Raw genomic sequence first — 14,867 nt, 5'->3', positions numbered from 1 at the left:
AACCCAAATTTTCATTCAAACTTACATGATTTGTCATACAAGAGTTCTCCTATTTAACATCCCTTAAGATCCACTATGCACTAATTATGCAATAAATATCATGCTTGCATGCATGGGTTTTATCATCCACTAATGCAACCACTAATCCCTAATACTAGCTTAATGCAACCATGCATGCATGGTATTTGTTATACTAGCTTAGGAACTCTAAAAAATGCATTAAAAACCCACAAAGGACATCAAAAGTGACTTTAGAAAAATCCCCCCATGCATGCACACGAAAATGGTCCTCATGTTGGTCCAATTTCACTTTCAAATTGAAGGAATGTGATCCACTTAGTTGTTGCCTCCATTGTGCATTGATCCTCCTTTTCCTTGAGCCTCATTATTAAGCCTTCCAAAGCTTGTTTCATTCTCTTAGTCTTGGACCTTGTCATGGGTCCCCCAATTCCCTTCAATGTCTCTTCTTGGCTCACATCAGTTTATTAGTAATTCCACAAGCGAAACAATTAGTGATCTAGAGTTCAAGACTCGACTGCGACATATTATTATGAATTTTTCTTATCATTAATTTTCTCTGGTTGTTTTATATAAAAAAAATATATAGTTCTCTTTAGTCTCACGTCTTAGAATTGACAACACTATGATCAAAAAAGCTTCTATAAATATTTTAGGCTGACAATATTAAAAAATATATTTTTCTTAGTTTTTTTACTAAGATAAGTATAATATTAAATTAAATTAATTTTTTTCATAGAGAACCCGTAAGGGTGACACTCGAAAATCCAAACAATTCAGATTTTCAAAGATCCAAATAATTCAGATTTTCAAAAGTCAGGTATTTTACTTTAATGACTCTACTTTAGTATTTTAGTGCTAAAATACTTTAATTAATATAATTTCATTATAAAAGATCAATGTGATTTCAATGTATTATATTACACACGCGACGCGTATGCACGGTCACTAGAATTATATTAATTGTTACATGCTAGTAGTTAATTGTAACTACTACAATAGCGTTAAAAATAGAGTAATTGATACACGTTGTAATAATTAATCGTAATAATACTGAAAAATAAAAATATTCTTGAGATAAAAGATCTAATGGGGTTACGTTTTAATTTTTCTTTAAAAGTATTATTTTTTTAATGATTTACATAATTTACTCTTTTATTTTTTTTCTTTTACCTTTTTTCATTTCATAGTTATTTTTGGCATCATCAATGTAATGCTCCTTCAAGTTAGAAAAGATTAAGTGTTAACACAGTCAAAATGAAATGATAAAGAGTTTGAAAATAAAATATAGCTAGAAAACATTGTGAATTGAAATGGAAGTTTGCCTCGCTTAATTATGAGTGTAATTAGTCTTCACTAGTTGATTAATTAAACAGTAATTTATTTCTTAATTAAGATAAAACCACGACTTTGCTGAGGATCCAGAGCACGAGCGTGGTCTCGAACGCAAACAGCGTGTGCAGCATCCCGCGGTCCAATGCGAAGCCGAACAGTGTAATTCCGCCGCCATTGTGTTGCAAGTACATCACTGGATCAGACAATTTATTAATTAAGTTAATTAATCAAATTCATTCAATTTTAATTATTCCAATAATTAAGCCAATTAACTTTGATATTTCTAAATTCACCCTTAAAAAGTGAATGTTATCAAGAGATTGTAGATAAATGAGATAAATTTTAGGAGCAAAATGAAACTTTTCAAATAAAACTATAACGAGGAATAACATTGCTCTCCACAATTTCGATCAAAATTAATTTAATATTGATCATTTTTTAAAATATTAGTTAAAATTACTCTAATATTAATTTAAAATATTTCAACTTGATTAAAAGGCTCCAATTTAATTGAAACTATTTCAATACTTTTTTAGTAATTTTATCTAAAAATAATATAATAGTTAATAATTTTGATCTTACAATTTAAAACCGTTTGAACAAAATTATTTAGAACAATTTTTATTAAAATTATTACAAATTATATTAGTTTTTTAAACTTTTTTTTATAAGCTTCATTTATAAAACATCCTATCAATTTTATATAAAATAATACAACTGACCTTGTGTAAGTTGTTCAACATTAATATCTCCTAATACAGTAGTACAACAAGAACCCTAGAAACAAAGTATTATAATCTACTTTTCTTTATAAAAAATTAATTTAATTTCTTTTTATAAGATATTCAATTGATAAGGACATATACTACATTTGATCTTAGTCAAAAGGTCAAGAAAAATAAGTATTTATAGAAGATTCTTCGCTTGTAATATTATTAATTCTAAGATGTGGAACTAATAGAGAATTATGAGAGTATATATTTTGATTAAGAATATGGACCTTAATATATCATGTGCGAATTCGTCTGGACTTAACTTGGGGCTTCGGGAATTGATCCAAACATTCAATATTTTTATTTTATTTTAGTTTTATTTTGGAGTATATTATATATATTTATGATTCAGAATTTTAGGATTTAAGAGTTGAATTATAATGAGTTTGAATCAATAAGCTTTTCTCTCTAGGTTCAACTTGTCTCTTGGGTTATAGTGTTTAAGATTAAAAATTTTAAATACTCATGAGATATATTATATGTATGTAGGGTTTAAGATTTTAAAATTTAGGATTGTGTTATAATAGATTTAAATTAATAAAATTTTTCTCTAGTATTCAAGCTATCCTCTTAGATTATAATATTTAAGATAAATTTTTTTAAATACATATTGGTATAATATATGCATTTAGAAGATTTCAGATTTAAAATTTAATGAATTTTTAATTTTTAAAAATTAAAACAAAAATAGAATCGAGGCACTTGATTTAATTCAGGCGTCTCAATAAAAAATAAAAAAAAATAAAAACTAATCTGGACGCCACTAGATTAATTTTAGGCGCCTCGGACAAATTATCATGGACCGTTCCTATATATATATACTTGAAAAAGGACTCGTTTGAAAATAATTTAGTCTAAAGTCTCCTATATAAGGTTGTACTCTATATATATATATATAGATAGAGAGAAATGATTTCTTCCCTATTTCGTTTCATTATACGATTTGATCAAGGTCTATATATATATATATATATATATATATATATATATATATATATATATATATATATATATATATATATATATATATAGAGGCGGATCTTTAAAATTTTTACAAAATTAATAAAATTACGCACCTAAAGCTTGTCGAGCTTGGAATGTGGACTTGTGATGACCTCCTTGTGAAGCGATTGGGTGATTGGTGGAGGGCTCGGGCGAGTCGTCGTTCTTGGGGTTGGACGAGTCGGAAGCGTAGTCGGTGGCTGACGGCGATTGCTTCGCCGGAGAAGTGGTGGCGCTACTGGCGGACAGGACGGCGTGCCACCGGCTGGCAACGGAGACTACTCGCTGAGCACGGTGGGTGATCTTTGCAGCGCCCATCAAACACATGAACATGCCACTCAATTGCACCGCCGAGCACACCTGCAACAAACAACGCCATCCATGGTTACGAGGTTTGAATTAATTCCGGCCGGCGAAGTTAAGGATTCGCTTACCACGACATCGCCGGAGTTGAAAAAGTTCTTCTCTGACTTGGACGCCAAAACCAGCAACAACGCCCCCAATTGGCTGACCGTGATGGTGACCAGGCAACCGAGGATAAAAATCCGGTACCGGTGGCTCGTCACCAGCAGCTGTCGCCTTATCCTCGCGTGCTCTTTCAGTAGAGCTTCGCATCTCTCCGGGGATGCTCCGCTTCCCTCCTCCTCGAACATCTCGTACAGCCCCTCGAACCTCAGTGTCTGGAGCTCGCATGTAAGCCGGAAAAGCACGCACACGAGCAGGAAGACCCCTGTACGGTACACCCAGGAGGCGAGCGTGGCCATGAGCGCTGCCGGGCTGGACCAGAGAGCGGTGCGCACGGAGGCGGCGGAGAAAAATTGGATCTTGTGCGCGACCTCGACGGCGAAACAGGGGAGGAGGATGAAGAGGAGGCGGCGGAAGGCGCGGTCTAGTAAGCGGGCGTAGCGGCGGCGCACGCAGGCCGGGTCATCGCGGAGAGCGCCGTCGAGGAGGAGGAACTGACGGAGGCCGGTTTGGCGGCGGAAGGAGGCGGCGAGGGAGAAGAAGGCGATGGCGGCGAGGGCAGAGGAGGGGAGCTGGACGAGCTGGTGGAGGGAGACCGAGGGGCCACTGAGAGAGAGGGAGACGGCGGCGGGCAGTAGGACGGCGAGAAAAGCGAAGGTGACGTAGGAGGTGGCGGCACAGGTGGCTGTGGAGTGGTCGAGGAGGCACCACTTGAGGCAGAGGCGGAAGTTGCGGAGCTCATCCGAGATTGTAGATTTGGTGCGGGTGTAGGCAGGGTTGAGGAGGAGAGGCAGGCGGAGGGATTCGCCGTCGTCCTCGTCGTCTCTCATGGAGCTCATGGCGGCGGCGGAATCCATGGCCAGGAAGTAACTTCGCACCTTTAACGAGATCGCTCGCCCGTTCGCCTTATACACTCGTGCCTGGCTCATTTACATTTTATCCCCTATTATGATTTTATTATCTCGAATTTCATCCAAAACAGCTGTAAATTTAATTCAGGTACATTTAAATGAAAATGTCTAATAATTCAAAATGATAAACTCAGCTACTTCTGAGGTGAACGATTTTGTTCTACGAAATTTTTTCATCGATTATTAAGATAAATCAAAAAATGTTCATGACAAGCGATCCAAAAAATATATCTTTTGATTGTACGTCTTATTTAGAGGACAAATTTTCATAAATTTATCATAACTTGAGATTGAACCTTGAGTGAGTGCCTGAAAATATATAAAAATTCAAATATAGATCTGTTATATTAACAACCTTTAGTACCGATCAAATATATAGAATTCAAACATTTAGAGGCGTTTGTCATATAAACATCAAATGTTGAATAATATTTGTAAAAACAGCAAGACTGTGGGGCAAAGTGAAAAATTCTCCCTTGACTGTTTGCTCATGGAGGCAACACCCGAAAAAAAAACAGGAAATGATAGGTGGAATTAATCCTGTGAAGCTATTAAAAAGGACTGCAAATTATTGGATTCAAGATTATGGTTCAAGTTTTTTTTCATTGTATTAATTTTTTTTAAAAAAAATCGAGGGCTTCGTTGTGCCATCTACGCAGACATCACGAGAATCTCTTCTTATCCTTGATAATTTTATTTTAATTTTTTCCCTCAAATTACAAATTTGGATTTTGCCTTGTAAAGTGCACAGTGATCACATGTTTCTCCTTAAAGCTTATGAAAAAAAAAATGTAATAAAATATGGTTGCGGTTTGTTGAACCAGGTTTATTTAAGATGCTCTCTTAGACCGGGTCCATCGGCTTCTCCAGGTGATCATTGGAAGTCTGCTCAAGGAAACAAACTTATCTCAAGTCTGCTCAAGGAAACAAAGAAGATAAGTTTGCGGTAAAGTGATTCGGGTTCCAAAATAAACATGTATAATCAAGAGAACTGGATATAGACTGAACTAGGCTGCTTTCTAAAAAGGTCATTTTAACTAATGTTGGTTAAATAAACAAAGACAAATTTTCTGTCATAATTTCAACATCCTCAATGAAATTTGATGATCTTGAGAAGAAGAAAAATACTAGGCGGATCTTTTGTAGGGATTTGGATGACAACATCGTACTCTCCATTCAATGGGGAAAAAAGGGATTTCTAAAATTATCCAATCTTACGAGGATCACGCCCTATATAATAGTAAGCCCAATTCTATTATTTGTCCATTATTGATAAAAGAATACGGATTAATAGGTTTAGGCATTTTAATGAGTTTATTCATAATAATATAAAATCCTGTGTTACAAAAAATTATGCAAGCTCACCAAATAGCCGGATAAAATCCAACAGATTAACCACTAAGAAAAGCGACCCCTTGTTAAAATTGTTTAGGTGGATGTCTAGGCCACCTTTTACAACAATGAATCGTATGATTTTTTAAGGACCAATTCATCAATGGGCATTTGAGGAAAATATCCTGTTAATCTTGACACGGATTGATGAGGATATTGGAGGCGAACATATTCGTCTTTTGTCATCATTTAAGTAAAATCTCCATTTGATTGTCTAAATTTCAAAGTCGTCCATCCCAAGTCATCAACGCAGTGACAGTTACCCTAACCAAGCTATATGCACTGTGAACTCTTCCAATAACAAGATGCGAAAAAAAAAAAATTAAAACTAATTTATCAGTTTTAAAATATTCAATCACTCGTCCCCAAATGGCCGATTGCAGAATCCAAAAAGTTATTGCTTTGCTATTGTTATTATTATCTATTCTCATGAGCTAGCTGGTTTCATCCATGGTGACCATGTCAAAGAAAACAGGCCAAAAACCCTTAACCAATTCCATATAGCAGTGTAAGGACACAGAACTAAACTTGAGGCTTCTCCACTCTTTAAATCCCAGGCCAAATACACTACAAATTAGGACTAGAAATGAATCAAGCTGAGTTAAAATTTATAATATTTAAATTTTGATAAGATAGTCTAATCAAGTCAAACTTAAAATAAACTAAGCTATTAAAATGATGGTTCAAACTTAGTATTTTTTCATAAGTTTAAGATTGATTTCATAAGTTAGCTTACATGTAATCAGACTCTCAATTCACACTTATTTGATTATTATTATTTTTTATATTTCTTAAATTTATTTGATTTATTATCTAGCTAACTTTGTTTGTTCATTTTAAAAGTTACTTTATTTATTTATTTATTATCTTAATAAGAGTTTTGTGTTTGTGAATATTATTCTTATACCTTGTTCAAGAACCATTCATATTATTCATTTAATTGACTTTGTATTTATTTAAAGAATATAAACAAACTTTTACTAAGTTGAACATCAAACTTATAGATGTTTGGCTCATTAGCAACCATAAGTATTCTTTGTAGGTTTAGGTGCGGTCGGCAAGAAGGGGATGAATTCCTTGAAATAAAAGTTAATCTTTGTCAATCTTTGGATTTTAGCTAATACACACTTAATTAAAGTAAAATGAAATGCATAAAAAGAAAATACAAGTCAACCAGATTTACTTAGTTTACAATTAAAGGATTGGTAATCTAATGTAATAAAAGCTTACTAAAATCTCCTTATGCGAGCGAAACCTCAGAGGCGGAGAAACCTCATACGAGCATTGAAAGCGTAAATTGAAAGTACAGAATTGAAAATGAGATTAAAGAAGTGTGCTATTCGAAAAGGAGAACAAGCCACTACAAAAAAATTTGTCTATTATGACACACATAAATATCCTTATAGTATATTTATGGTAGTACTATAGTTTTCGTGGCATCTCTAAAAAACATCCTATAAAGTGATGTCGTTTTAGACCCTACTCACATTTCTGACATTTTATAATGTCATGATACAATATCAATGCTAACATAAAAATGTCCTAATTTAAAGATATAACGACACTCTAAAAAATCAAGGACCTTTATAGGAACATTTATCATTATAACAGTGACAAAGGTAAAATGTCACCACAACTCATTTATTATGATATTTATGTTTTTTTATAAGAATAATAAAAAGTGTTAGTAAGAATAATAAAAAGTGTCAGTAGAGATAATTTGTAAAATCATTTTAAATGTCACCTTAACTAATCTATAATGACATTAATAAATATCATTATAATAATTTATAAATATATTTAAAATGATCATTACTATTTATATCGAATATATGAAATGAATTCAATATTTACACATCATCACAATCCATCCACCATTTAGAATAGAAAAAATTATAAAATATAATTTAGATAATCTAAATTCATCCAACAAATATTTGAGTAAAAGTTACAAATGCAAACTAACAATGAGTTTTTTACATCCAAAACCAACTGATGCGGTGATGATGAGCCCCATTGTTGGGTGCTACTCGGAATTCCGTTCTGTTTCCCCTGTACAAAAATTTGTACAAGCACAGAACTTTTCCTAGCAACCAATGTGTTCTACAAAAGTTAAACTTGGATTGCAAACGAAACTTAACATTATTAATCGAAGTTGTTCTTTAGAAGTTAAACTTGGATTGGAAACGGAACTTAACATTTTTACTCCAAGTTCAACTCATGTGTTCTTAGGAAGTTAAACCATATTACAGAAGTTGATTAAATATCTATTTCAAAGATTGACTTCCAGGTTAAACATGGCGAGACACTCGGCCTTCTTGGGTATGAGATCATTCACCACTTCCTAGATAAAGTCTTTTAAAGAAATTAAATATTTAAACTTCTTACAGTAACCTTAGGTTTAGCTATAGAGACCACAATAGAAACACAAAATCGAAACACAAAATCGCTAGCCTCTTGTGTTGGTATTTCAGGATCCATACAAAGAAAAACTAAACTAGTTGCACTGCGGAAATAATTAACTAGTTATACCTTTCTTTGTATACAAAGGCCTCTTGATCTTCTGTTGTATTCCTCTCCTCCTCTTGGACGTCGTGTGGGCGACGATCTACCAAGACAATACCACCCGCACTGTCAATTAGAGCCCTAGAACCAATCATATGATGATTGTTGTATGGACTTGATGTATCATATTCCTATATACTTATAAAGACATTTCTTTATGGTTATTATACTTACTTGTATTGGTGCCAAATAACTAAGGGTAATAGCGTCCTTGAGTAGAAAGGTTCTTATCTATATCAATTGATTGGTTGAATTGATAGTGAAATGATATAGAGAACACTACTCTTAATCATTCCTAGTCAAGTATTAACATTCAGGGACAATGTTAATGCGATGAGACTAGCATGTAGGTCAACTCGATGACTTGATCTCACAAGTCATGGATATAGAGATATCAAGTTGACACATGAGTATGCATTGGAGAATGTATATTGAATGACCCACCATGAGAAAGTATCATGAATTGTTATATGAGTGTCATATACTTTCTCATGTGACTATTAGTATGACTATCAGTCCTTGGACCTGAAGTCACCATGGTTCCTTACATAAGAAGTTGCATACTTTGGCTTCGTCAAACGTCACCCGTAACTGGGTGGACTATAAAGGCGATTACTGGGTATGTACCAAATTATGCGGAGGGATGTGAGTGATGTAGATGAGATCTATCCCTCCTATATAACGGGAGTGACATCATGATTCTTGATAGAGTGAGACCACTAAGTGCATGGCCATGCCCAAATAAGTCAATATAAGATATTGAGCTCATTTGTTTAGAGTGAGTCTACTTGGAGTTCAAGATATAGATTGATTAGAGGACGACACGGTCTATGCCTCATTTGATCAATCTAGATGTCTAGGATAGAAGGACATTGTCACATATTGTGAGAGTCACAATTAGTAGTCACAAAGGTGATGTTGGATCTCAACATTCTTGTAACTTGGGTAGTAATGATGTGTTGCGAGATACCGCTCATTACTTATGCTTCTAAATGGGTTTAGGAGCATTGCCAACGTTACAAGAACCTATAGGGTCACACACAAAGGGTAAATAGATGGAGAATGAGTTCATATGATGAACCAAGAGGATTAGGTTTATATAATGAACTAAATTGGATTAAGAGTAATCCAAATTATACTAATTGAGTTGGACTCAATTTGATTCATGTATTGAATGAGTCTAATTTAGATTATGACTCATTGAATCAATTTAATTTAATGAATAGAGATTCATTAAATCAAATTGACTTGAATCAATGGTTAGATTTGATCAACCATGAGAGATAAATATGTTAGTTAGAGCCCTAGAGCCAATCATTTGATGATTGTATGGACTCATGTATATCATATTCTTAATAAAGGCATTGGTTTTTGGTTATTATGCTTATTTGTATTAGTGTCAGATAAAATAAGTATAGTAACGTCCTTGAGTAGAACGTTCATACCTATATCAATCGATTAGTTGAATCGATAGTGAGATGATATAAGGAACACTACTCTAAATCATTCCTAGTCGAGTATTAACATTCAGGGACAATGTTAATGCAATAAGACTAGCATGTAGGTCAGCTCGATGACTTGATCTCACAAGTCATGGATATAGAGATATCAAGCTGATACATGGGTATGCATTAGAGAATGTATACTGAATGACCCGCCATGAGAAAGTATCATGGATCGTTATATGAGTGTCATATACTTTCTCATGTGGCTATTAGTATGACTATTAGTCCTTTGACCTGAAGTCACCATGGATCCCTACATAAGGAGTTATGTACTTTGGTTTCGTCAAACGTCACCCGTAACTGGGTGGACTATAAAGGCGATTACCGGGTATGTAACAAATTATGCAGAGGGATGTGAGTGATGTAGATGGGATCTATCCCTCCCATATGACGGGAGCGACATCGGTATTCTTGATAGAGTGAGACCACTAAGTGCATGGCCATGCCCAAATGAGTCAACATTAGATGTTGAGCTCATTTGATCGAGTGAGTCTACTTGGAGTTCAAGATTTAGATTGATTAGAGGATGACACGATCTATGCCTCATATTGATCAATCTAGATGTCTAGGATAGAAGGACAATGTCACATATTGTGAGGAGTCACAATTAGTAGTCACAAGGTGATGTTGGATCTTAACATTTCTTGTAACTTGGGTAGCAATGATGTATTGCTAGATGTCGCTCATTGCTTATGTTTCTAAAAGAGTTTAGAAACATTGCCAACGTTACAAGAACCTATTGGGTCACACACAAAGAACATGTGGATGGAGATTAGGTTCATATGATGAACCAATTGGATTAGGTTCATATAATGCACCAAAGATTGGATTCAAAATTAGACTTATTGAGTTAGACTCAATTAGATTCAAATGTTGAATGAGTCTAATTTAAATTTGATTCATTGGGTCAATTTATATTAATGAATTAGATTCATTAAATTAAAATTGACTTGAATCAAAGGTTGGATTTAACTCAACAAGGAAGAGAATTGGTCAAGTTTGACTTGACCAAATGGAAGTTGAAACATCAAGTTTGACTTGATGTCTTGCCACATCATCATGAAGGTTGACTCATCCTACTTGGCATGACCAACCTAGCCACATCATTAGCCACATCACCACCTCATAATGGTATGCCACCTCATTGGAGGTTACACATCCAATTGGTTTTAATGTGGCCGGCCACATTAATGAGGGGCTTTATGGTGTGGCCGGCCACACATTAGATGGTGTGGAGGTTTTTGTTTTGGGTATTGATGTGGTGTCATTATTCCTTCTTCTTCCTTGGGTTCTCCTCTCCTCTTGAGTTGCTGTGGTCGTGGCTATCATGGTGAGGAGAAGATGTTGAGTTGTTTCCAAGAGCACAAGGGAAAGTGAAGGTCATAAAGGAGGGTACTAAAGGAGTGTATGTGATTCTCTCTTCTATTTCTCTCTTTTCTCCTTTTTGTTCCCATCCGAGAGCTCTAGAAAAGTGCTAGCACACTTGGGGCTCTCTTCTCCATCTTTGAGTGGTAGAAGACCACTCCTTGTTCGTGTGGATATCACTAGAGGAGTGTCTACATTGACACTCTCGAGATCCAACGCTTCCTTGGACGAACGGGACTAAACGAAGGGCACGCTTCAAGGGTAAACTCTTAACATATAGATCTAGGAGTAGATCTAAAATTATGAAACTCGTACTCGTATTTTTCATTTGGTTTTCCTTGCACGAGATCCGTGGCTTGGCGATTCGGGGTTTCCGCGACGCGAAAAGCGGTTTTCGCGGCCCGAAGAACCCAACAAAATAGGTTAAGTTTGACTTGACTTGAGAGGGAAGATGAAGGGTTAAGTTTGACTTGACCAAATGCCAACTTATAAGTGACTTGGCATGGACCGGCTAATGATGGTGTTCCACATCATCAAGAGCCATCTCATTGTATGCCACCTCATGAGGAAGACCAAGAGTCATGACTCTTGGTATTACATGGAGGTATATAACACTCATGTGTGACCGGCCAAATTAAGTGTTGCATTCACTCTTTCTTCTTCCTCCTCTCTTCTTTCTTGATCTCCCTCTCCTCCATTGCCGTGACTCCTTTGGGGTGCTAGCACACTCTAAGGTGTCTTCTCCATTTTCTTGTCCGTGTGGATACGTATAGAGGAGTGTACGCTTGATACTCTTGAGATTCGGCAACCTTTTGGACGAGCGGGATAAGCGAAGGACTTCGCAACAAGGGTAACGCTTCTTGTTCATGTAGATCTAAGGTAGATCTAGGTTAGAAACATGTATATGATTTATTTTATATATCTTCGCACGGATCCGTGGCAAGACTTCGAGGTTTCCGCAATGTAAAAAGCGATTTTTGCGGCTCGAAAGTCCCAACAGTGGTATCAGAGCCACGTGCGAAGCATGTACAAGTTTATATTTTAATTTTATGAAAATATTTCAGATCTGTAAGTTTGCTATTTTTATAGATTTTGTGAGTATTTTTCTCGTAGAAGCGAAGCAACAAGTGCTTGGACACTTGTAGGCTTCGACTACTGAGAAAAACCTTCATAAATGGCAAGGTCTCGCTCAAATTGTTTTGGGACAGCGACTTAAGGCGCTGTTAGATAAAGATGAGACACTCACGATATTCATTTCGCGAGAAGGGGTGCTGCCCCTTGTTGGATTTTCGAGCCGCAAAAACCGCTTTTTGCGTTGCGGAAACCTCGAAATCCCATGCCACCGGATTCGTGCAAAGATTAAAAGAACAAAAATTTTGTGTACATGTTTTTCTATCCTAGATCTACATTAGATCTACATGGTTAAGAGATTACCCTTGTAGTGAAGCCCTTCGCGAATCCCGCTCGTCCAAAAGTTGTCGGATCTCGAGTGTGTTCAAGTGGACACACCTCTATACGTATCCACACGAACAATAGAGATGGAGAAAACACTTAGAGTGTGTTAGCACTCTAAAGGTGTTCGACCAAGGAGGAGGAGAGGGAGAGAAGAAGAAGCAAGGAGAAATAATAATGATCGATAATGAAAATAAGAGTAAAAAATGGCTTAAGTATTTTCATCTAATGAAAATACTTAATGCTCATTGATACGGTTGGCAATAGAGGGGCCCAAGAGGAAAGGGGGAGAAGGGTCAAGGTCATATAGCGGTCAACAGTCAGAGGACGTGACGGTCAATAGTCAAGGTGACTGGGCAGTCAATAGTCAGGGTGACTCGACAGTCAATAGTCAAGCTGACTAGGCAGTCAGAGGCAAGCATATGGGGTAGTCAGAGGTCAGGCAAACTTGTCGATCAAGAGGGCAAAGTAGTTGAAAGACAAAGGGAGGCGACAGGCGAAAACACCGGGCACAGGTCGGAAGCGACAGAGCTGTGTAAAGACAGCCCGATCTACAGGCCTACGATCGAGGGCCAGCAAATACTCACTGGTCGGGATCGGCAGAGCTGGGTAGAGGCAGTTCGATCTACAGGCCTGCGATTCGAAGGCCCGGAAGTGCAAGTCACAAATCACAGGTCGGAAGCGGCAGAGCTGTGTAAAGACAACCCGATCTACAGGCCTACGGTCGAGGGCCAGCAAATACTCACAGGTCGGGATCGGCAGAGCTGGGTAGAGGCAGCTCGATCTACAGGCCTGCGATTCGAAGGCCCGGAAGTGCAAGTCACAAATCACAGGTCGGAAGCGGCAGAGCTGTGTAAAGACAGCCCGATCTACAGGCCTACGGTCGAGGGCCAGCAAATACTCACGGGTCGGGATCGGCAGAGCTAGGTAGAGGCAGGTCGATCTACAGACCTGCGATTCGAAGGCCCGGAAGTACAAGTCACAAATCACAGGTCGGAAGCGGCAGAGCTGTGTAAAGACAGCTCGATCTACAGGCTTGCGATTCGAAGGCCCGGAAGTGCAAGTCACAAATCACAGGTCGGAAGCGGCAGAGCTGTGTAAAGACAGCCCGATCTACAGGCTTATGGTGGAGCACCGGGAAATACAGGGTACAGAGTACAGACCGTGATTGACAGGGCTGTTCAGGGTTAGCCCGACTGACAAGTAACGCTCGGAGGCGGGATCTGGTCGAGGGGTGTGAGGTAGACGCAGACACGATAAATAAGATGAGCTGAGCTGTGCAGGAGTCGGAAGATCACAATTGTCCATCAAGGGTAATCATTACATACCAATGAGATGTGCGAAGGTGGAGGTTCCTAAACGAAAAGATGCCCTCATAACCAATAGCAGCCTGACAGATGTCCTTCACTACAAGACAAAACTCATGTATAAAGGCGGAGGTTCCTAAACAAGAAGATGCCTTCACGACCAATAGCAGCACGACAGGTGTCCGGGATATACGACAAAGCCCAGCGTCTAACGTTTTCTGACAAGGTTGCAGGTTCTAGAAGCGGGGCGGGTGTATAAAAGAGGAGGATTCCTCGTACGCGGGTACGCTCTCTCGTCACTTTTTCCACAACTTTTCATTTTGAGTCATTTTTTCTGCCTTTTGCTGGGGAAAAAGGACCTGACTTGAGCGTCGGAGGGCCTGATCCGGGGACTTTTTCCCTGGGTTCTGGTCTCTAACGTGAGGGGAGGAGATCGTCTGAGTGTGTGCAAGATCCTGCAGCGTCGTCAGCCGCCCGTGGGAGCCGAATCACCCACAACTATCCGTCAACAACCAGGCCGTCGCGACTAGCCTTCGTCCGACTCAGCTTTCGGACAGGATCAAATTTGGCGCCGTCTGTGGGAACACAACAACCTGATCCGAAGTGTGAAGATGGAGGACTCTGGTCGAAGCTCCAGCCGGAGGATTAACGTTACCATGACCGCGGGGGAGTACGAGCTCTTCAAGGAGGTCAGAAAGCGAGCCGCCTCTGAAAAACAAGGCATGGTTTCACGACCTCGCCCAGCACCTGAAACGTCCAAAGAACCAGCTCCTGTTT

At 37.8% G+C, this 14,867-nt stretch overlaps 1 protein-coding gene across 1 annotated transcript; it reads right to left on the bottom strand.

Moving 5' to 3' along the window:
- Window positions 1-1,326: 1,326 nt before the first annotated feature.
- Window positions 1,327-4,466, bottom strand: LOC122053889. The gene is made up of 3 exons (XM_042615801.1): window positions 3,563-4,466; window positions 3,203-3,488; window positions 1,327-1,546 (listed from the first exon to the last, which is right to left on the bottom strand). Exons 1-3 carry the CDS (start codon window positions 4,448-4,450, stop codon window positions 1,410-1,412), a joined length of 1,311 nt encoding a protein of 436 aa, XP_042471735.1. The 5' UTR covers window positions 4,451-4,466; the 3' UTR covers window positions 1,327-1,409.
- Window positions 4,467-14,867: the final 10,401 nt, after the last annotated feature.

Source organism: Zingiber officinale, chromosome 3A (assembly GCF_018446385.1).
Source record: "Zingiber officinale cultivar Zhangliang chromosome 3A, Zo_v1.1, whole genome shotgun sequence".
Taxonomy (NCBI): Eukaryota; Viridiplantae; Streptophyta; class Magnoliopsida; order Zingiberales; family Zingiberaceae; genus Zingiber; species Zingiber officinale.
The sequence above is the reverse complement of the archived record's forward strand: the minus strand, read 5'-3'. Positions and strand labels throughout refer to the sequence as shown.

Coding starts and splice junctions, on each gene's coding strand:
- LOC122053889 (XM_042615801.1), bottom strand. CDS start 4,450: ATGGATTCCGCCGCCGCCATGAGCTCCATGAGAGACGACGAGGACGAC. Junction 3,489..3,562: donor TCAACTCCGGCGATGTCGTG/GTAAGCGAATCC, acceptor TGTTTGTTGCAG/GTGTGCTCGGCGGTGCAATT. Junction 1,547..3,202: donor CCAAGCTCGACAAGCTTTAG/GTGCGTAATTTT, acceptor TGTCTGATCCAG/TGATGTACTTGCAACACAAT.